This window comes from Cottoperca gobio, chromosome 17, assembly GCF_900634415.1.
Source record: "Cottoperca gobio chromosome 17, fCotGob3.1, whole genome shotgun sequence".
Taxonomy (NCBI): Eukaryota; Metazoa; Chordata; class Actinopteri; order Perciformes; family Bovichtidae; genus Cottoperca; species Cottoperca gobio.
The window spans coordinates 10563688-10587542 of NC_041371.1; the positions used below are offsets into that span (position 1 = coordinate 10563688).

The 23855-nt window shown below is 42.2% G+C and overlaps 1 protein-coding gene across 1 annotated transcript in view; it reads left to right on the forward strand.

Annotated features, from left to right (window-relative positions):
• cdh2 (cadherin 2, type 1, N-cadherin (neuronal)) overlaps nucleotides 1–21839 on the forward strand; it is a 56265-nt gene extending 34426 nt beyond the window's left edge. Inside the window, exons 3-16 of the mRNA XM_029452838.1 lie at nucleotides 863–1083; nucleotides 4471–4638; nucleotides 5516–5671; nucleotides 7087–7231; nucleotides 7580–7752; nucleotides 9137–9274; nucleotides 9810–9995; nucleotides 10675–10928; nucleotides 11693–11835; nucleotides 12918–13151; nucleotides 13981–14214; nucleotides 14437–14576; nucleotides 18135–18299; nucleotides 20946–21839. Coding sequence (XP_029308698.1) covers nucleotides 863–1083; nucleotides 4471–4638; nucleotides 5516–5671; nucleotides 7087–7231; nucleotides 7580–7752; nucleotides 9137–9274; nucleotides 9810–9995; nucleotides 10675–10928; nucleotides 11693–11835; nucleotides 12918–13151; nucleotides 13981–14214; nucleotides 14437–14576; nucleotides 18135–18299; nucleotides 20946–21152 — 2564 coding nt within the window. The 3' untranslated portion in view covers nucleotides 21153–21839. The remainder of the gene's footprint in view (nucleotides 1–862; nucleotides 1084–4470; nucleotides 4639–5515; nucleotides 5672–7086; nucleotides 7232–7579; nucleotides 7753–9136; nucleotides 9275–9809; nucleotides 9996–10674; nucleotides 10929–11692; nucleotides 11836–12917; nucleotides 13152–13980; nucleotides 14215–14436; nucleotides 14577–18134; nucleotides 18300–20945) is intronic.
• The last annotated feature ends 2016 nt before the right edge of the window (nucleotides 21840–23855 follow it).

Genomic DNA, 23855 nt, shown 5'->3' on the forward strand with positions numbered 1-23855 from the left:
CCACACAAACGATATATGGTAACGTTGTGATCTGTAGGGCCTGGAGGAATTTTGATCTTTTCCTTTTTTTGTGTGCTATAAACATGAAGGGGGGCCTGCCAGGGACACATAGCCACACGAAAGGCTCACACAATGAAGCTCTTAGGTGGTGAGATGCATACATGTGTACATGTAGGAGCTACGCAGGCTGTGTACTGTCACTCACTTGTAACATGAACCGGTGTTATACCACTGCCACCGGTGGGACCCGAGCCCCCCATGAGCCACCTGTCTGCAGTGTTTGTATGCGTGCGTGAGTTTTGGTGTTTTTTTTCCCTGTGTGAACATGCTGATGAAATAAACATCACTCGCACTTTCTTCTGTCTCTCGAGGAGCTGAGGCTCGGTAGTCATCCGCAGAAGGCATCCCTTTATGTCATGGGGGACAAAGCCATCGTGCAACGGATGGCCTTAGCTAGAAATTAAATAAGACTTATCTAGCAGAATTCTAGAAACATGTTTATATACGCTGAATATATTCTCCGACGAAAACACAGTGGAGCATTTAGACAGTCTAATTAACACATCAGGTTTTAAATGTAATGTTTTGGGGTTCTTGTTTAATAGACCTTAAGGGCCATACTTTCTTTAGTTTTCTCTCCCTCCAACTCTCTCCTCCACTGCACCTGTTTTGAGCAATACCTTTGAGGCACAGCTTGAAGTGAATAATGTATGAGCGAGAAGGAGAATCAGAACACCTTTGTGGACCCTCTGTGTCTGGCTGGCTGTCTGTCTCCCACCTCCTTTGTCTCTATCGCTAGTTTTTTTTTTTCTTTAGGTTTCTCTCTCACCTTTTGGGCTAATTTTTTTTCTGTCTCTTGCAGTGAGGTTTGTCGACTGTGGCCGAGGTGGTCTGGTGCGGTTTGAATGCAGTAACCCATCGGACTTCCGGATAGAGGCTGACGGAGTAGTTTATGCTGCCAGGAGTATTCAGCACTCTACGCTCCCTGCGTCACCGTTGCTGATCAAGGCCAGTGACACCACTACTCAGCAGCAATGGGTGACTCAAGCCAAGCTGACACACTCTACACACTCCAGCCAGCAGGTGAATATACCTTTACCATTACTTCCACAACATTTGTGACTTGTTTGTTGATTGTCTGACTGATGTTAGTGCTGTAGAAAGGGAGAATGATCAATTCTCCCCTCGCATCAAATAACTTACGCTTATTAGGCCCACCGCACATTCACAGATGAATAGTTCCCTAAATTGTAGCAGGTGTTCCGAGAGACTGGATGGATGCTTGCTAATTAAAACTTAATGTGTCAATTTACTAGGAGCACAAGCATATACTCCACACGGTCAGTGGGTAGCAAGAGCAGATGCAAAATAGCACCTCATAAAGTTGATTTCAGTGAGCATGCCTTGTGATTGTGAGGTTATTGCCTTATCATCCAAAAGGGGACGCACCTCTTTCAGCGCTTTGGAAGACGGGAAGCATCTGTCTGAGCTGTAGAGTACCGCTCTAAGCGTTCCGCTGGACGTGTTGTGCAGCCATCTACAATTAGTTAGAATGACCGTGTGCTCATATGTCAACAATGTGGTTGGCTGAGGATCAGAGGAAGTGCACAAAAAAAGCACGGCACATGTCCTTTCGGTGTGCCATGTAACCAGGAAATGAAAATAAGCTCCAAAGGCTGTGTTATTGAAGTGGTTTTAAATTCAGTGTCAGTGGATTATGTGATCCTGCTCAATTAGAGATTATCTGTTGCTTTAAACCTACAGGAGTGATACTTCACTGTCACAGACGCACACATGCTATTCTCTACTCTGTGTGCTACTCTGTATCCTGATCCATTCCGTAGGGTTACGAGCGAGCCTTTATGTGCATATGTTAATAATCATTGGTGTAAGATATTAGATCATTAGCCTTCTGGTGTCTCAATGAACAGCCCCAAATGCAATAATCGTGTTTGTTTTACAAAGATCAATGTGAGTTTCTTTTTCTTTTCCTAAATTGGCAGCGCAGCAGATAATCTCAGGAAAGGCTTGTGTTATATTTTATGTGGGCGCAGATTAAAAGTTAATACTGACAGTTATGTTTAGTTACTGTCAGTGCTGCGGGCGGGTTGTTGTGCTGGACCAAAATTAAACTTGTAGCCAGTAATGATTTCATGGCTTTTCAAAACACCATCGTTAGCAACTGACGATCATTTACTATAGGGACTCCTGCAGGTATGTGATTTTAATGGTACCATTACTCACTGTTGTCGGTTGGTCAAAGGCAAATACATACTTGTCCTAAACAGATAAACATAGACTTTCATCAGTTAAAAAATTACGCTTTAAATATCCACATCGGCTGTAGATGTACATACAAATGATCAGCTTTATCATCATCAGCCGTACTCTGATCTGTATCTGCAGAGAGCTGTTAGGTTTGCCCTGATTTTGTCTGTAATGAAATCAGGGATTGACTTTTCTGTATCTTGCCCATTTATGAGGTCATGAGCGGTTATCTCCCCCCCAGCACAATTATTGTCATGAATCATCACGCATCTCTTAATCACATCAGTGATTACATTTTTTTATTAGTCCATGAACGCGGCAGCCTTGGGGAAACATTTTAATCAATGACAACCAAACAATATCCTCATTAACATGAGTGTCCTCGGCCACTATCTCCACCTCCTATTAGAACCTCAGCTCCTCTGCATTCCGTGAGGAGAAAATGTGTCAGTAGCTGAAAGGGAGAATTCTTTCAAAAGGGCAAATCCACACATGCCAAATCCTTCCCACACACAAACAGGCCATCACTCAGCCTAACACTCTCCTGGACTCTGAAGTAGACTCCTAGTCAGAAGATAGAGGGGGTTCGGGGAGTGTAGATAGGCGCGGGACCTCCAGCGCACCAGAGATAGATGCGTGTTGGGCTGAACAAACCCACCATGCCATTCATCATTCCAGACGCAGGTTGCAAATAATTACTGCTCTCACTCGCGCCCATTTTAATAGGGTAATAGATATTTCTGAAGCATGCTCCTTCGCTATCTGTCTGCTTGCCTCTCTGCATTTCCAATGTGTGAAAGCAGTATAATCGGATTTCAAACATGATTAGTGGAAGCGCTACGACAGCTCCCCAGATGTTAGAAGGGGGGGAGTGTGGCATATGGGTCAGGCTATAAGGTGACAAAGTGGTAATTAATTCATGTGTTTGCATACGACACTTTGTGGTATTTTGTAGGACTTGAGACCACCTCACCACCAATGGACATTAAAATAATTACAGGCAACAGTAGGGGAGGTACTTCAATGGGCTTGACAGCTCCATTGAAATTCCAGCTATCATTCATTGACATTGACAGCCTTTACATATTGTTTTTCTGTTTTCCTTCCTGCTTCGTTTTGTTCAAGGTTATTTTAACTTTCTCTGGCACTACTTTAGTCTCCTCAGTCTCTGGAGCAGCATAGGCAATTTGAGCCATCTGTGTGTTTAGTGTCTGGCTTGCAGGTACCATCCTCCTTTGTTTCAAATCTCATTCATTACAGCCGAGGGAGGATGGCAGATCCATTATGGAAGCTGGTCTGTCTGTGTGGGTGCATTTTATCAGGACATAAGAAGGGGTTTGCCATTTAACGCACACTAGTGCTGGTGGTGTGCGGCTGCTGCAGTAGCCCCACTAAAGCATTTCAAGGCATATCATCACATTTTGTACTGTAGATATTTCAAGCTACAAAGAAAGTCATTAAAAAATTGATTGTTTGATCAAACGCACATTTTGAATACGTATTAAATGACAGAAGAGCTTATTTGTTTGGAAGGAAATGGTAGCCCGTTTCTTTTTTAGAAACATCAATTTCCTTTGGTATAACCAAAAGGGTTATTAGTCAGCCTTACTATACCATTCTTTGCAGTTAAACACTTCAGTATGTGGGTTGGCAGCGGCTGCTGTTGAAGGTAGCTTAATGATTACACAATCAGGATTATGTCTTTCATTCAGGGTTAATATAATAAGACAAAGGCTACTTTCAGACCTAACCAATTTGTTTCAGTTAAAACAAACTCTCGTCCATTTACCTGGTTAGTACGGTTCATTTGGGCTTGTGTGAAAGCTGTCAATCGAACCCTGGTTCAGACCAAACAACATGTATGCTAAAGCTAAACTACTAATAAATCAGGAAGCATTTATTCTGTATATCCCTAATTTTATGTTAAACCCCTCATAAGTTGTCCAAATGTTCCACTCAAAACCACATGTGAATCGTATGTTGCTGGTTCAGAAACATTTGGGGACCATGAATGTCTGAAATATCTTGACAACCATTGGATGGATTGTCATCAAATGTTGTACAGTCTGTGGTGGACCAACTGACCAACCAACATTGCCATCCATATAGCCACTAGCATGGCTAAAATTAATGTACTCTATATTTTTCTACACAGATGTGATCACTACCCAGCTCTTGAACTAAATCATTTCCTTTTCACAGGTCCAGCAAATTGCTGCCCCTCCAGTCATGTCCAAGGATTTGAAGGAAATAACGTTTCCATCACGAAGCATGGACAGCCAACTCAAGCGCATGAAGAGAGACTGGGTCATCCCCCCAATCAATGTCCCAGAGAACTCACGAGGCCCATTCCCGCTAGAGCTTGTCCGGGTAACGTAGCTCACCCAAGCACACGCATGCACAGATACACACACACACACACCAATCTCACAACTTAAAAGAAAATGCCTTTTGCTTGATATGACAACCTGGTAGCTCCCCGTTGCCCTAAGCTCCCACTCAGATGGTCACAGACATGAGAGTTATGCCTTCAACAAAATGTTTCATATTTACAGCACTTTGCTAAAGGTCAGGGCTCTCTTTTCCACTGTATTATTTATCTTTTGTTTCAGGGGGCAGTCGGCACTAATGTAACCCGGCATTATTTAGAAGCAAAGAGAAATCTGAAGTGCCCATCAGCGCAATTGTCCCTTGGTTGCCTGTTGAGATATTATACTCCTTTTTATCATGGCTCAAGGACACGTGCGGCCAAATTTATTTGTAACTATTCTCTGGTCAGTTCTGGGTGTGGATGGCTAACGGAGGACAAGCAATATTCAGGACAGCTAAGAAGTAGATCCCTTTTCAGCATATTAAGCTGACTTCCTAACAGAGTTTTAAGTCCTGTACATGCTATTTGTATGTATTATATTTAATCCGGCCATATTAGAAGGGATGTTTCTGGGCTTTAATGGATAATATCAGGATGAGGAAATACTCTGTTTGCTCAGCATGGATCTATGGTGTAGGCAAAGAGGCCCAGACAAACACGCCAACCTATTTTTAAACTAATACTGCGATTGGTGCTGAAATAAACATCAGATACATAAACGGTAACTTTCAGTACATGAAATACCACATTTAAGGGATCCTAATCAAAAAGAGAAATATCAATCTAAATGTTATCAGATCTGATGTCAGTCCAGTATAAGTCAGTACAGTAAGCATGGTTTTGCAGCATTCATTAATACTATCTTTACATTCACAGATCCGGTCGGACCACGACAAAAACCGGTCCCTAAGATACAGTGTGACAGGACCTGGCGCCGACCAGCCCCCCACAGGCATCTTCATCATCGACCCAATCTCCGGAGAGCTATCTGTCAACAAGCCCCTGGATCGAGAGCACATCTCCAACTTCCATGTATGTCAGACACAATAGTAACAAAAACAAAATAAAACTATCTTTAATGGTACCCTTATAATTACAAATGGTGTTTTCAAGCCTCCTTCATCAAGAGAAATGTGTTCTCTCTGGCCTTTCTGTACATTCCTGCCAGTTGGCATGTGCTCAAGGGTCATGTGTAGCTTAAACAGTCTCCTCAGACCCAGTAAAGACTGAGGTGTCCCAGGAAATCTGACTTATCCGTCTGAGAATGTAGAGGATTTAACTTGATGTGTTTGAGTAAAGTGTGTGTGTGTGTGTGTGTGTGTGTGTGTGTGTGTGTGTGTGTGTGTGCGCGTGTGCGCGTGTGCGTGTGATACATTATGATAACCTCGGGCTCCTTCAGAGCTGCTTTAATCATTAGTGGTTCTCCCATTACATTGGAATGGTCTTTAAATTATATAGCTTAGTTTTCAATGCTATTCAAGCCTGTGCTTTAACACAAACTGGTAGACATCAAGCAAGGCTGTAGTTAAATTGAAATGATAGACTTTGATAGATAGTCTACTTACCTAATCTTTGGAGGTCACAATAGACTTTCACAACAAGAACGCTGCCCAGATGTCCATACTGGTTGACTTTTAAGCTGTACGTGAACTGTTAACTGTCAAGCAATACAGACGCAGCTCAGTGTTGTTTTAGTTTCCATTGATCGTCACTCTTACTTACTTTGACTGTATGCACTTGATGCTGTACAGTATAACTAATTGATTAATTTACACTTGAACTACTGGACTGTAAGGCAATACATGTAAAGGTATATGATGTGTCGTCTACATGGCTTGTTCAATATATACTGTATCATCTGTATTTGTTCTATAGCATGAAAGGGCGGGATCACAATATGTATGTATGTATGTATGTATGTATGTATCAGTGAATTGAAATCCTGTGTAGGCACCAACTTCGCAGGTGTGTGTCTGCATGAAAGATGCACTTGAAGTGCTTAAAAATAATGCAGCAGATCACAGTTGTTTTCCTAAAACAGAACTGAACCTGTGCTGACCCAGTGTGGGCAACAGTACTGAATAAAATCAGATTGTATCTGTTTCAAGAGACGACCATAAAAATGCAGATGAAATGCTTGTGCTGTTGTCGACTCTGTGGCAGGTATCTAAATCTAATCATTTTGCCTTGCCATATGCTGGAGCTTGTTGTGGGAAGAATTCGAGTCTTTACAAAAAGAGAATTCCTTTCATGGTGGTCTGAATACAGAGGATTTTCTGAACAGTTAAAGTAGACGATTTTTAGCGACGGTTAGTGGGGTTAATTATCACAACAGTTCAATGGGTGACATTGAACGTCTGGTTTGTCCCGATATATTGTTTGCACTGTTGAGAATCGTCCTTGCTTGAACATTTCTACAGCCCAGATGCGTTTTGTGTTTCCTCCAGCTGAGAGCTCATGCAGTGGACCTAAACGGCAACCAGGTAGAAAACCCTATTGACATTGTGATCAATGTGATCGACATGAACGACAACAGACCCGAGTTCACTCATCAGATCTGGAACGGCACTGTTCCAGAGGGTTCCAAGCCAGGTAATATACCACATAAACCCAGCACAGCATCACACTGTATGAGCAACTGATTAGCTGTAGTCTGAGCCTACGGCTTCACATGCTGCTGCGGTGTTGGCAGATCAAACAGCATTGATGGCATTCCTAGGGTGGCCACTTTGTTAACTTTTCTTCTGCTGCATTGAAGCGTTTGGGAGTATTTTAAGATACCAAGAAAGAACATTGGATTCCTACATTGCAAAGTTATCAATCTTGTAGTGTTCAATATTGCACTTTTCACTCAACTTTGAAAGTCTTTTGATTGCCAATGAAAAAGAAAAACCAGAGAGATGACATGAAAGTATTTGCATCTTGTCTTCTACCCTGCAGGGACATTTGTTATGACAGTGACATCTGTTGATAAAGACGACCCAAGAACTGCTAACGGGATGCTGCGTTACAAGATCCTGTCTCAGAATCCAGAGAGTCCGACCTCCAATATGTTCACCATCAACAATAAAACGGGAGGCATCATTACGGTGGCGGCAGGCCTGGACAGAGAGGTGATTGACTCGTCTTATTTCTGTCCTTTTGTTCTCACTTTCTCTTCTCGCTCACTGGTTTAGGACTCGGCTTTCCTTCTCTTCATCTTAATGTTTCTACATGTTGACGTATAATAAAATAATTGTATCAGCATTTAAGTGAGACTTTCATTAGCAAGGCCACGCGTTATAATTTCCGTCTTCCATTTGCTCCCTGTTGTAAATATAAATATACTTGTATATACATCTTTCATGTTTACTTTAATGGGCTGAACTTACTTATTTACTTTTAATATGACAAAACACAGCTTGAGTATATTTGCTAATATCCAGACAGTCTGAGAACTAATGAGCCAAAGTGAATTTTGTTAACCAACTAAATGAGAAGTAGAAATGTACTTAGCTGTTTCACACTGATTTACTCATACAAGGAGGAAGCATGCGTTGCAGCTAAATGTTTCCTTCTCGCCTTCTCTCTCTCTCTTTCTTTCTCTAAAGTAGAGGCTTTACTTGCATTTTCCTCTTTATTTCCCGTGCTGTAAATGCTCCCACCCTTTAATTTAATTGGATGGCATGTGTGTTAGAGAAAATAAATAAAATAATATAGAAAGCTGGAGCCAGTTGGTGCAATTCTAGTGAGAGCAATCTGGCTAGGTGGCTGCTCAATCACTTCCGCCCTGGGGCCGTCGTTTTATGTCCACCAGTTGCCACCATGAATGTAATTTGCCCGACTCTCATTACCTAGCAACTGGTCCGTCACCTGAGTGGCTTTTAATGTGAAAAGAGTCACTTGTTAGCTTCCTGATGGTGTACATAGCAGAGGTGCAAGTTTTATACATGCACTCGCAAACTTTCAGCCTCTATGGAGAATAAATGAGGATTTGTATAAAAAGCCACCTTTTAGTCATCATAGTTAAGAAGCTAGCCGGTTTTTAGATTTGTATTATTTTAGTTGAACACATTAATACGGATGTGCATTGAGTTGGCCGTTTATTAGGGACACTATCGCAATCTAGTCTATTTTTATGAAACTTAAAATTCAGTTTTTGCTAATATTTGTCAGAGATGTGTCGATTCCACTCTATGGCCATTTTGGAAGGTGTAGCTTTTTGTCGGTGTTGTACTGCACTATATTGTATGTTTTTTTTCTAATCTTTTGTCCTCATTAACATAGTGGAGTCACCACAGCTACATTCTTACAGAATAATCACAGAGTTAGAAGATAGGATAGACTTATTACCTGGGTATTGTATTGGATTTCATTAAATTACACAGGTCTACCTAATCAACTGACAGTTCAGTGAGCAAATCCACAATCTCCAAACGTGGCTACAGAATTGATTATTTCAAAGTTCAGAGAATTGTGTTTTAATCCTGCTATTGTTTCTCTTCTCTTTCCCTCTAGAAAGTGCCTCAGTACACGCTGATCATCCAGGCCACTGACATGGAAGGCAACCCCATGTACGGCCTCTCCAACACAGCCACGGCTGTCATCAGAGTCACTGACGTTAACGACAACCCACCAGAGTTTACTGCTGAGACGGTAATAAACAAACTCATACCTGAGACATCAACACAGCAATCTTGACGAAGGGAGAGCGCCACAAGGACCCCTATTTCACCCCAAATATGCACTCATGCGCCAGTTCGGCTCACTTATATAGTTCTGCTTGACCAGCATTTCCGAAGCCATATATATATATATATATATATATATATATATATATATATATATATATATATATATATATATATATATATATATATATGTATATGTAGCCAGCCATGCGTGTTGTATCCCCCTCTAAAATGTTGACACATGCAACTACTGGGATGTCAGCCCGAGTGAAAGAGGCACTTACTGTGCCTGTGAATCCCTGAAATGTGTAATGCTACTGTTGTGCTATCCTGGGGAAGACAAGGAACGAGATGACCATGATGACATGATAAGTTACCTTAGATGTCTATTTACCCAAGATTGGTCTGGCTGTGTGAGGCAGGGCTCGGAGTATTTTCTGCTGCCACAGCAGTATCACTAACGGCTCGCTGTTCTGTATGTTCATGGTTTATTCATGCAGTTTTTCGGCGAGGTGCCTGAAAACCGTGTGAATGTCATTGTGGCCAACCTCACGGTGACTGACAAGGACCAGCCCAACACGCCGGCCTGGAATGCTGTCTACAAAATCACCGGGGGCGACCCCACCGGCAGGTTTTCTGTGCCCACTGATCCGACCACTAACGAGGGCCTGGTAACGGTCGTCAAGGTGAGGCTTCAAACTCCACACCTGTAATCCCTCAGAGATGCATGGTAAATGTATGTATGCTGTATTGAGAGGAGTGCAGGGTTGTTGTCTCTCCAATAATATCTGGCAGATAGAATATTCCTCATGTTGCACCTTGTTAATGAAGAGAGCAAGTTAATAATCCAATTTAAATAAACTTGTTCTGTTTGAAGAATAGAAGTACTTTTATGTAATGCGTCTCTCAGAAGACGGTACTGAGAAAATTAAAGGTCACTGCACCCCATTTATAACATATATTACAATTAATTTGTTTCACAATCAATTTACTGACAATGATTAGTATGGTGTAAGTGCTACTTGCAAATCCTCAGCTTGGAGTATGTGCAGATTCAAATTTGCAATAAATCATTTAAACTTGAAACAGGATTTCAAAATTAAGAAGTGGTTGGTTGCACAACTCCACCACCAGCTCGCTCGCTTGTTGTGTATCCTTCAACTGACCACAAAAGGATGCAGTCTTTTTATGGCACCTCATTGTCTATTGTGAGCTTTCACAATAAGATTGTTCAGGCAACAGGAAGAAAAAGCTTTAGTTCTTTTGGATTGTTCTTTCACATTACAAAAAATACAATTCCCTTTTTGTTTAATTCATCCCGATGTGTGACCCACTTTCTATATACTCCCACTTCCTGTGTTCCAGCCCATTGACTATGAAATCAGTAGGACGTATGTGCTGACAGTGGAAGCAAAGAACGAGGTTCCCCTGGCCAGAGGCATCCACTCTCCCCGTCAGTCCACCGCCACTGTCTCCATCAGAGTGATAGATGTCAACGAGAGTCCCTACTTCGAGCCCAACCCCAAACTCATTAAACTGGAGGAGGGAATGATGCCTGAGTCAACGCTGACCACCTTCACTGCACAGGACCCTGATCGCTTCATGCAGCAAAGCATCAGGTAGATTTTACAGTGAAAAGGAAAAAGAATACACATCTTCAAAGGACTCGAGTCCAGGTCGTGGCTTAATTTTCTAGGACGTCTGCTCTCTCTTAAACAAACAACACAGATGTTTAAATCACATTTTATCACACCTATAGCTGAAAGAAAATGGCTACAACAGCATTGAAGATCACTGACTATATAGTACTCTTATGTGTGAGACAGGAGTGATATGATAGGTTAAGATGACTGGCCACTTTCTTTCATCATCCCTGCTCAGAAACCACTCTGCAGCCAGCATCTCATTCTTGTTGAAAAAGCCCTGTTTTCCCCTGTTCATCATCAAACGACTTGCCTCACAGCTGTTTGGCCGTGATAGAGTTTATCTGCCTGAAAACAGTCCATGTGAAATTAGCTAACTTTGTAATTTCTCGGTTTGTCCTACAAATTAGTTTGAGTTACTGATAACCAGTTTGGTCTCCCCTTTGGGGCTGTTCTCAAAAGTTAGAACAATTATGTAAAATGCATGATGTCTGAAATATTTATTCTGTGTAAACAAATAAAAACAAAAGCAGTATTAGAAGAAGAAAGATGGCAAAATGGAGACATAATTTAACAGCAAGATTCCCTTCCTCCCAAAAGAGAATTGAACCCTTTTTTAAACTTTGTCACAACTTTTCAAAAATAACTTGCATATAACTCGTGACTTGAAATTCAGCTTAAAGTGAAGACTAAGGATTATGAATTAGTGTGTAAACCTCTTGATTTTTTTCTTTCCTCAGATACTCCAAACTCCTCGATCCAGCCAATTGGCTAAGGATTGACCCGAACACCGGTCGTGTCACAACGATTGCCGTTTTGGACCGAGAGTCGCCCTTTGTGAAGAACAGTTTGTACAATGCAACATTCCTGGCTTCTGACAGCGGTATGTAATCTTAGTGGTACTGCATTTTCCAAAAATACCTTGTTGAGCTCTCGTGATTCACCGGTTACATGGTCTAGGAGTTTTAGACTGTTACACAGGCACTCTATTCCAGGCCATTATTGTTAGAGCATTCAGGAGGAGATAATGCTGCCTTTTCAATAGAAAGCCTAGCGGATGTCTAATGTAGCCTACCTTTCAAAGGTCAATCTTCCACCTAGCATCACTTTGACTTTCACTGTGATGTTTTTCACCTGAAGCCAGTCCACAAATGCAAAAAAACTCTTAGTTTCAGCCACAAAGACATTCTCCAATGCTTGAAGGTCAACCTTGTACCAGGCACTTGGCATGTCTGGAACGCTGACCATCTTAGTTGAAGGTTAATGTTCTAGCAATCCCAAAACCATCCAGCATGGGGATATATTCACCTCTTCCCTGCCCTGGCAGGATTTACCTCTGTTCAGGTTTACCCTGTTCTGCAGAGCATAGCTTAGGCCAATAGGCTTAAAAACTCTACCAATAAAGAGGTTTCTCAGCATTAATGGGTCAGGATTGGATGACTACCTCCTTTGAGCGTGGCCTGAATGGTAAAAAATCCTCTTAGCTGAGTGAATACATAGAGGAGCCTGAGAGGAGCGACAGTGGGCTCTGTTTGTCTGCTTTAGTATTCCCATCCCGTGTCCTTCGTCAGGAAGACGTTCTTCGGGCGCGCACACACACACACACACACACACACACACACACACACACACACACACACACACACTACCCAAATGTTCTGATATCTCCCTCTTTCTGTCTACCTCCTCACTTGAGATAAGATTCTCAGATCAGTATTCAGTTTGGATGAGTCTTCTCCCACTAGAGTAAATAGCTGTTTAGAGTGTCTTATTATAGCATGAGACCCAAAGAAGAAACTCCATACTTTACTTTTTTCTCTGTCGACTGCATAATGACTGCAAAATGAGAGATGGCATTTCAATAGTATATATTCCCATCCATATGTAAATTTGACAGAAATTCCCTTTTTTCCATAAATATGCATGTGCTGAGTGTGTGTGTGTATCATTATATGGCCCATGCAGGTGTTCCGTCAGCAAGTGGCACAGGTACTCTCCAGATCTTCCTGCTGGATATCAATGACAACGCTCCCAAGGTGTTTCCCCAGGAGACGGAGATATGTGAAAAGCCAGAGCCAAATGCCATCAACATCACTGCAGTTGATGGAGACCTTAACCCTAATGCTGGGCCGTTTGCCTTTGAGTTAGCCCACCGGCCCTCCGATGTTCGGAGAAACTGGACCATCACAAGAGTCAGCGGTAAAACACAGAACACACTGTTGTGTACTAGACTTCATTTTGCCGTTAATTCAGCTTTTTGGCCCTCATTTGCATTTGTTACTGAAAAAAAATGAAAGAAGAGAAGATGATCCTTTTCAGCATTTTTTCAATTAGTCGCATTTGATAATTAGAAAAAAATAAAAAATATATATTTAACAGTATAGAAATAATATTCAGCAGTCATTAAAGCTTGAGCAATCTGTGATCCTTAGAAACCCTTTGGAAACATGTGTAAACAGCAGACTGCAGAGGGTCAGGTAGAGACAATATAATGGCAACATTGTCACGCATATTAATGCATTAATTGTTTATGCTAATTGGTAATAGAAAGAATGGTGGTAGAAACTCATTTGTTGTCTGTTTAGCTATTAGATAGTGTGATTTGAAAAGCAGTGAATATATCTTAATAGGATAATGGCATTTGGATTATTGCTGCTGGGAATTTATCCTAAGCAGCATTATCAAAAGGTATTCAGTAGATTTATAAGCTCCAAATCTAAATCCCGACCATGTTTTGGATTAGATATGCTGATGCAACTTCCAGGTACGAATTTATGCCGCATATTTGTGGTAAGAGGAGTGTAATCGTACTGTGAACACGGCCTATACAAACGATGATTCAGAGTTTTGATTTAATCCCCTCTGAAAGACTCCTCTGGTAAAGAAACCCGATGTTATTTTATTTTTTACACACATTGAGTAACTTAATCTCTTTTCTCACCACTGCTTATGTATTTGTTCTGACAAGCAGCCATCATGGACCACTCACTCACGCTTTCCATCTTTTGTCCTCTTCATCATCTCTCAGGTGACTATGCTCAGGTGAGCCTGAAGATTGGCTTCCTTGAAAGCGGTATCTACGAGATCCCCATCCTAATCACAGACTCGGGCAACCTGCCCCTGTCCAACACCTCCTATCTGCGGATTAAAGTGTGCCAGTGCGACTACAATGGAGACTGCACTGACCAGCAACACATCATGGCTGCCGGTCTGGGCACTGGTGCCATCATCTCCATCCTCCTCTGCATCATCATCCTCCTCAGTGAGTGTCTCAGTGCCCCTCTCAAACAGTACATCGCACACGGGGATTAAAAAGACAGCTAAACATTATCCGAGATACCACTAGATTACTGTAGGATTACCAAAAAGATAGCCTTGATCAGGCCTCCATCCAAGCCCTAAAACATCAGATCCGATTACATTTGTCTGAAAACATGTAAGTTATTATGTTTTGTAATATGAGATCCCTCGCCCTGTCTATCAGTTCTCGTGCTGATGTTTGTGGTGTGGATGAAGCGTCGCGATAAAGAACGTCAGGCCAAGCAGCTCCTCATCGACCCAGAAGACGATGTGAGAGACAACATTCTCAAGTATGATGAGGAAGGCGGAGGAGAGGAGGATCAGGTAGGAATGATGTGGCAAACAAAGAGTGTATTCTCCTTATTTTCTCATTGGTAGGATGTCACGTACACAATCAGGATTTAACGACATATAAATCACAATCTGACATTTTTATATTTCTTGAAGTAAGTTATCAGAATAATTATTGTTTTGGTACTAGTATAGAAAAATGTCAAACTCCACCAAAGCCCTACGTACCATGAAGCTGTGCAGTGTTTTTGAAAGGGTGAAATAAGGTGTGTGTGTGTGTGTGTGTGTGTGTGTGTGTGTGTGTGTGTGTGTGTGTGAGTGTGAGTGTGAGAAACATTCAGGTCACATCTACAGTATGCAGCAGAGTAGCAGTTTATAACTGAAGCAGTATAAGGACAAATGGGACCACCTAGACTCTCTACATGCACTTACAATGCATTCTTATAACTGCTTATTATGCTGCTCCAAGATGCACTTCAGTCACAATGAGGAGTAACACAGTTTTCATTGTAGAACGGAAACAAAACCCTTTTCTTAAAAAAGGAGCTGAGAATCACAATCTGCAATCAATAAGACAAACACATTTGGATCTAATCAGTTCTGGAAATATTGAAAATGTTTCCTCAACTGGAACTGGTTCCCGCTTCACACAAACACAATAGAAATGCAGTGCCAGAGGCATCAATAAAGTCACATCTCTTTATCCCCCTGCACTGATCAGGCACACACAGACACAAACTCAATTGTCCTAATGACCCCTTGTTAACAGAACGGAATCATTTTATAAAAAAGGCGGTAATATACCAAATGGGCTATGTTCTTTCTGCTGGATGAAGTGCTCTGGTAGGCTTAGGTATAGCAGATATGAGCAGGAGACCCCGGTCTGACCCAGCACGGTTACAAATTAGCCTGGGAGAGTTGTAATTGGTAAGCTGATGTCATTTGGAGATAGACATCTGCTGTGGCACAATAATGAAGCTCTGTCTAAGGTAACAATATGACTAGAAAGCCATTAGACATCAGCTGGTGATTAGGCAAGAGAGAGTGCACCCACTTGTGTATTCACATCCTAATTTTTACACACAAAATGGAGAAACTTGTGGACCAGAACATGTTAAAAAGGAAACTGTTGCATGATATAACGCCCTTAAAGGCAAATGAGCGGATGTAGCAATTTATTGAGTGAAAACATGCTGCCATTTTGAGTGGCTCAGAGGAGGGCAGGGCGCTAGGAGAAAATGGTCTTGTCTGTGGAATCGAGACAGTCAGTGTTAAGTAAAAAAATGGCCCTTACTTTCCCAGCAATGTGGTCTTTATAATGCCCAACTCTGCTCTCCCTATCTCCCGCTTGGGGGGAAATTGAAGTGTCAGACCATTGGGCGCTCTCAGAGTATATGATTTTAGTTGCTTCTGCCATTGCCCTGCCTTGTATTGGTTTGTGTAGCACTCATTCCATCAAAGGGCAGACGGCTTATCAGGCCACTCTCCCCAGTTTTGCAGGTGATAAAATTAAACTTAAGACGGGGCTTAAGCTGCTTCTTCAAATGACCTCTGAATGATCTGATGCACATGAGACAGTGTGGCTGTTGAGGCATGCTTTGGAAATATTCCGATTTGTTTTTCAAGCCCTTGCAGTAAGTGAAACAAAACGAATCCGACTTATTTATGCAGATGGTATAAGTGCCTCATGTTTTTGCCACCAGAGACAAGACCAGTTTAACATGTCAGAGGAACTGTAACATCGCTAATATTATCTCCAGATAATTCTGGTTTATTGCGGCTTATTCTTGCCATTATTTGAATTGTTCTGACATTGTACACAAGGAAGTAATTGCCAAGATATCACAGCGATGTTTGAATAGACCGACATGAAAGTGATATAAATCGTCTCATCTAAGTCGCCGCAAGAAAGCACATTTCCCCACATGACTAATGATTTCTTTAAGACGTGTTGCAAACAGGCCAGCACTCTAGCCATATTAACGTGCCGTTTTTATTTTGAGTCAAAGCCCAAAGTAAGCACACTCAAAATGTTGGAAATAAGCCATGATCGCACAGTAAACCCGTGTGCGCTCACAACTTCACGTGGTACGAAGGTCAGACTTGCACATGGAGGTCCCTCCTATAAACTGTGATGGATCTCGTGTGACTGCTCGGCTTTCTTGCCCCATTGGAATTATTGTTAAGTGATGTTGTGTACGTTATTATTGATTACGGCAAAAACTATGAAATCCATGAACTCAGTCGTTTTAAAATTGCTGTGCTGTGACGCACGACCGATTAAGTGTATACGGCTCAGCATTGTTCAGTCTCCCATGTTGGAATGTGGGTCACAAGGGCCAGAGGCAGCCATTTCACCAGGCCAATGCATGTGTGAGGAGTCAATTCCCCAAAGGGGGCTGCTATGTCATTAGACCTTCCTGCTGAGTTCAGCCATTATACGTCTCTGTTGCAATTCCTGTTAGACTCCTGACCCGTCTGGTGTGCGACCTCCGAGAAGGTCAAACAGAAGTCAGACTGAAATGGTGCAAAGATGATGGATGACGTTTTTGCACGATGTGTGATCGCCATTGTTCTTCCCCAGCTAGCCTCGGGGGTTTAGTGTCATTCTCCATGAAATCAAATTATACATGAATAATCGATGTGTTTGTTTTAGATTTGAGATGATACTTATTAGTGTGGAGTTGAGTAAGTGTTTGTCAAGTGGACGCAGGCTTCGTCATGTTTGTTTATCTGGGTTGTTTGTGCATCATCACAGGGTTTATATTTATTCTCATGATTATTTTTACATTGGAGGGTCTGCAGCCTTTTCCTTTTCTTTTCTTTTTTCTTCCCTGTGTGTGTGTGTGTGTGTGTGTGTGTGTGTGTGTGTGTCTGTAGGTAGGTACATGTGCAACTGAGCAAAGACAATTTTGAAGGGGGATATTAGAGATGGATGGATTACCGAAAAGCTTCTAAAGAGGGACAATCCATCATGCACGCTTATTAGGCACACACCCTGATTCTCAAATGGCATTTTCTCTATCATATCTGCTGTCACCGTGATACCATCCAGTCTTTCAGCTCAACTCTGCTCTTCACCACGGCTTCTTTCTCTCCTAACTCCTTTTCTCTCTTCGCTCTTTCTCCGCCTCTTTCCCTGCCTATGACTTTGCACAAACTGCGAGCCATTCAGGTTGCCTTGGTAATGTTAATAGGATTAGCAATGGCTTATGCATATCCACCATCCCGTGTCTGGGCATTGATTAGAGCAAAACAGTCGCCTGCACATCCTTCCTGCAGCACACCGCACAAGTACAAACACTGTGTGGCGTATGATGTGGTCCTCAGCTTGGACCCCCTCAGTGCTGGCTCTTTTAATGTGTCAAATTGTCCCTGGGCTTGTGCTTCACAGAGAAGAAGATTTAAAGTTTCCCTTGTGTATTCTCAACTCTTCCCGCTGCCTTCTAACTTTAAAATCTTCCCTCCACTCAGTTGAACTTCTCTTCCTCTATGCAGCACAAAGATGTGTTTTTCCTATTTCGATAATCCCTCTCTGTTCGGCGTCTCGTCACGCCACTTAGCTAACTCCCATCTGTCTGTGTTCCCCAGGATTACGACCTGAGTCAGCTCCAGCAGCCGGACACGATAGAGCCTGATGCCATCAAGCCGGTGGGAATCCGCCGTCTAGACGAGAGACCCCTCCACCCTGAGCCACAGTACCCCATGAGGTCAGCAGCACCCCACCCTGGAGACATCGGAGACTTCATCAATGAGGTAAAAGCACCGTCCAGCGTACTGTTGTAAACAATGGAGTTTGTTTTTGTTGTGTGGTGAAATGAAATCCCAGGAAAATAGCTGAAGTGAAAGGATCGGCACCGGTACAAAGCTTGAATTTCATTTTCAAGCCAAATGACTTTCTAAAAACTAACCTGCATCTAAATAAACAATGTGGTTTATATGACTCGGCATCAAGCAGTCGTGCACTGCCTTGTAGTCGGGAGAAAGAAATGACCTGAAATTGAATCGATTATTATTATTATTAGAATTGTTTTAATATTTTCCAGCAGAAAGTAGAAACTTTTCTCATCACACAGAAAAAGTACATGATGCTAACTCCCTTCAATATAATTGTTTTTCTCCTCACTTTCCCGCCAAAGTAGTTATAGATGTGTCAGAATAGAAATAGTAGACGAGAGCAGCAATACATTGGCTTTCTATCGGAGTGCCCTCGTTTGCCTCAGGCCATCATTGACTCCAGCATGAAGGGAGAATGTAGAATGAAAAGAACAGTCATGTATTTTTCACAAGCTCCAACAGACAAGAGTTTCACAGCATTATAAATGGAATTCTCTCCTAGTTTTTTGGATGGCGCCCATGTTTTTAGATTAGAACTTGCTTTCAGCTCTGCTCCCCGGGCCATTTATCTCTCGGATCCCTTTAACCAGGCACCACTCATTTTCTCCTTCGCCGTGTGTCATGAATACACATAATACATTTGTGGGTAATGGCCGACATTGGGTTGAAACTTAATGTTTTGCACTAAGGAACCGTTTGAAAATGTACAACATCCTTCATCAGACTAGTTACTTCAATGTTCTCACATAACCTTTGAGACATTCCAAGTCTGAGCATCCTGACCCAGAAAAAGGCTCACTGCAACCAGACGACGGTCTGTTTTTAGTCCCAGATTTGACTGTCGCTAAAGCTCAGTCATGGTAAGTCCAGCTCTCGCATGAAGCTGGAATCTGACCTAACTGATAAAGGCTAGCTGCCAGAGGAGCAGGGAGACAGAGAGGGGTGGAGGAGGGGTGGGGGGGTCTGATCTCCATCCTGCAATGTGCACACGTCCAACAGCTTTTGGCTCTTAATTAAATTAGAGGGGACGAAAAAAATAAGCATAAGCATAAGGACTTTAACCTCGCAGTCGGACAAACAAAGGTCTATTAGTCAGCTGCTCGCAAAAAGGGGTGGGGGGGGGGGGGGGGGGGGGGGGTGACATTAGATACAGCGCCACCAACTTGACATGACCTCTTTTGGTCACAGGTGAACACAGTTGCCACAAAGCTGGCGTGATTGCGCTCATTGTTTTTGCATAGTGCTGCATTTCAGCCCTGGCAAGGTTGGTCTCTGAATATTAATACCAGTGGGATGTTTATTACACATCTCTTTTTTATTTGTGGGACAGAGCGATTCCAAAAAGTAAGGACAGTACACTATTTCACTGAGAGTCGTGATTGTCTACAGCACAGTGACTTGGTTATTATGAAATTAAGAGGCTGACTTCTGTGATTGACTAACCTTATGAAACTGCCAGTGGGTCTTTGGTTGTAGATGGAGGTGGCTATAACCAGCAGAGCGATTATGGTTGTAATTGTAATGAACGATCCATCTGTCATATTTCTCACCAAATTATCAGCACCACAGCCCTGAGCAAATACTTAACGGAAGCTAACAAGTGGAAAATAATCGCTAAGTGCCCAGGCACTTTAATTCAATCCATCTTTTTATTTGAGAGCATTCCAGCACTATAATGGCAGCATAGAGGAAACTATAAATCTTTGACTAGTTCCCAATGAGCTGAGGTCTCGTTTCCTTTCGGTGTTATGTTGCTTCACTTCTGTTTAATTTATTTATTTGTTGGGTTACCTCAGTGATGGCGCTAAGCGGGAGAAACCACGCTCAGATCCAAAGTGGTTCATGGCCAAACTACATCTCTACTCCTAGATTAGCAATCCATCAAGTCTACGGTTAGGGGATGGTGCTGGAAATCAATAACAATCTATGAGGACCTCTCATGACGCTATGAGGATTTCTGGGAATGTCGAGCACAATCTTCATTTTAGAACCACCCCCCACCAGCACCACGGGCCTCAAGATAACACATAGAGACACTCCGCTCCTCTCACCTCTGCCTCAGTTGATCTTAGTGCCGTTAGTACTGTTAAGGCAGGACTCGGATAAGTACGATTTATCAGAGATGACGCTCTGTAGATTATAAGACAAAGTATCAGCACTGGAGTTGCACTGCCACTCTTGAAGAGACAGAGGGAGGGGGGGGGGGGGCTAGCACGAGTGCCGGTGGGGGAAGGGGAGATGATTCCAGACATTGGAAGCTGCGGGAAACGCTCAATCTTGGCTTTTGATCAAGCAGCCGATAATCCGACATCCCAGAAACATCAGGAGAGTCACAACCCAAGCACAGAGGAAACTCTCAGGAACACTAGAGCCTGATTAATCTGATTTCCTGAACAAGCGGAGGTGGAACCACTGACTGGTTTTAGGATGGATTAGTCTGTTTGTGTGCAGCAGTAGGGGGGAGGGAGTTGCGTGATGTGGCTCAGTCCGTATTGCAGACCGTGTTGTTGTGCAGACGTGGCTTAATCTTCTCATCTAACCGCGATTTTATTTCCTTCTGTACAGGGACTTAAGGCAGCAGACAACGACCCCACCGCGCCTCCCTATGACTCCCTGCTAGTGTTCGACTACGAGGGCAGCGGCTCCACAGCTGGCTCCCTAAGCTCCCTCAACTCCTCCAGCAGCGGGGGCGACCAGGACTACGATTACCTCAACGACTGGGGCCCTCGCTTTAGAAAACTGGCAGACATGTACGGTGGAAGTGATGACTAGGACACGCGGCCACTCCGTGAAGGATGAAAAGATGATTAAAAAAAAAAATTATGAAGAAAAGGAAAGATTTCCTGTTGATGGACACGGACAGCTTCTGATATTCCCTGAGAGAGTGATGGAACTGTGACAGAAAAGAAACAAAAAAATAAACATTGATTCAGAAATTTTTTCAAAAACCAACCTAGGCTTATTGTTGTAGTCTACGCATACATATGCTTGTTGAAAGCTTAGGCATAGGCTGTGGTCCAGTTATGGATGATGTGGGAGGGAACACTGGTGGACTGTCGCCACTTGGATTGTTGGTATTGAATGCGCTCAGTTACACTTGAATTTCACAGTACAGAAGCACTGGGATATAATGTGCCTTTTTGTACATTTTTTTGGATCTAAATGATTAGTTTTATGTTCAAGGCTTTAATGGTACTGACTTTTGGAGTGATTTCAAACTAAGTATGCGACACTCTGGTATGCTTCTACATGCTTTTTTTTTTCTTTGGTTACACAACGCTCCTGTTTGTTGAAGATTATTTAAATAAAATACAAAGACGATAAACAAAGGATCATCCGTTAGCTTGGATGGAAAGAAAAACAATTCAGAACAACACTGTACAGTACGCTAGACTTCTAGACTTTTTCACTAAAAAATTAAAATTATGCAGCTGGTTGCAAATAAAGGGAGTTATGAATCATACTTTTGTAGCAGATTTGTTTTCTTTTGTTTCTGAAGTGATGTAGTATTTTACAAAAACAACAAAAAAACTGTTTTGGTCTAATCTATGTACACTTCATTTGCCTTAGTCATCATCTGATATTTTCAACTTTACTTCACTGTAAAAAGATGTGTGTACATAATGTTTTTTTTTTCCTTTATCTTTTTTCTTTTGATGTAGTATATGAAGAAGTGCAAAAAGTTCCAAACTTGTAAATGTATAATTTGGACTACAAATTCAAGTTTTTTGCATGTTTTTATCTTTTCATGACAACAAAAATGAAAAATGTTATTTCCCAAATTTATTTACAAAGTGAAAAAAATAAATAAAAATCTGGGTGACATTAAATGTGTAGAAGTTAAGAGTTCTTTTGTATAAAACGTGGGGGGGAAAAACACTGATAAAAATGGAAAAGTAGTGATCTTGTCAGCACAACTGTTGAATTTGTACCAAAAAGGGGGGGTAGTTGGGGGTGGGGGGGGGGGGGTGACATGCTAGGCACTAATTACTGAATCAGCTTTAAGACTGGAAAAGGTTTTGGACTTAAGCCTTGAGGATAACCATGTGTACTGGAAAACAAATTATACATCTCTGACCCCAACCATCCAAATAAAATGCTAATTTTGGAGCTAAAAACTTAACTGCCTCTTTATTTATTCATTTTTACTCGACTCAGCATTGTTGCGGAGGCGTAATGAGATTGCGAATTGTGCAATCTATCTCAAAGGACAATAGCTTTAAACAAAAAAATAAAATGTTCATTACACATAATTTTACCAGAGGGGAGTACAAATCATTTATACCCTAATTTATTTGTTTGCACACATTGTACACAAGCAAAATGCTTTAGGCCCATACAAGTCTATAGAAGATAAGTTGTGTGGCTTGCAGGCTAAGAAGTAAACAATAAGCTCATTCTGTAACACTATCTCTGTGTCCCGAAGCCAAGTCAAGGTCAAAAGCTCATGGAAGTGCCAAATCCATTCAGCACCTGTCTGCCATCAGGCCTCTGTACTGTAAAGTACTGTAGGTCACACTGTACTTGACCTCAAAATGAAGAATGCCTCCAAAACCGGCCTCTAGGGACTCTGCATGTATCTGCACTCCTGGGACATGTGGAAGGATGAAGACAAGATTGACGTACGTGTGTGGGTGGATGGGTGGCGGGGGGGGGGGGGAGACTATGTGGCGGTGCGGTAACAATCTGTTCAGCCGTCACGTGTGCAGTGAATCTGGATGATGAAAGTCACGGAACGTCAGCCGTTTAGCCTTCACCTGCCCTCCCCCCCCCCCTCCTCTCCTCTATTACTGTGCCACCGCTTGCACCCGGTTGAATAGATTTGGACATGGCTTATTAATTCAACCAAATTAGACAGGAGCAAGTTTGGGTTTGTAGTCTTCATACAAAACGCATTGAATGTCTATTAGAGAATAACCAGTGAACCGTGGCTGCCTTTTGTTTTCCAGCTGGTGTAATCAGTGTAGCTGCTCCGTGTTCCACACCCTGTACCTCTTAAGAACACCAGTCGTCTTCATAAATCCGCCTGCGTCAGCCGAGGAGTTATTTTTACAGAGTTGATTTCAAGTGACCTTGTCTGGTGAATATCACTTATCTCAAAGTATGCAAAGCTGCGCACTCCATTTGCCAGAAGCAACACATTTTACGTCGCCCAGTCGGGTGAAAAGTTAAACGACAAACTGTCTGACCTCGAGGTGTTGTTTCAACTGTATCTGAGTCAGATTTGTTTTGCCAAATCACTTCCTTGAACTTTGAGGTTTTTCCAAAACAGACGGCTGGTTTGGAAGCACGTCCTTTTGTTCCTGCTTTGCCAATAGAAGCGTTACACCACCTAAACCTTTGCCGAACTGCTTTCTTTGCTCTGATCTCTGGCAGGAACAGATGTGCTTAGTGACTCAACATCTCAAAAGGGCTTCATCAAATCCTTTTTTTTTTTTTTTTATGGCTTAGATGTGCCCAATGTTAACAACTGTG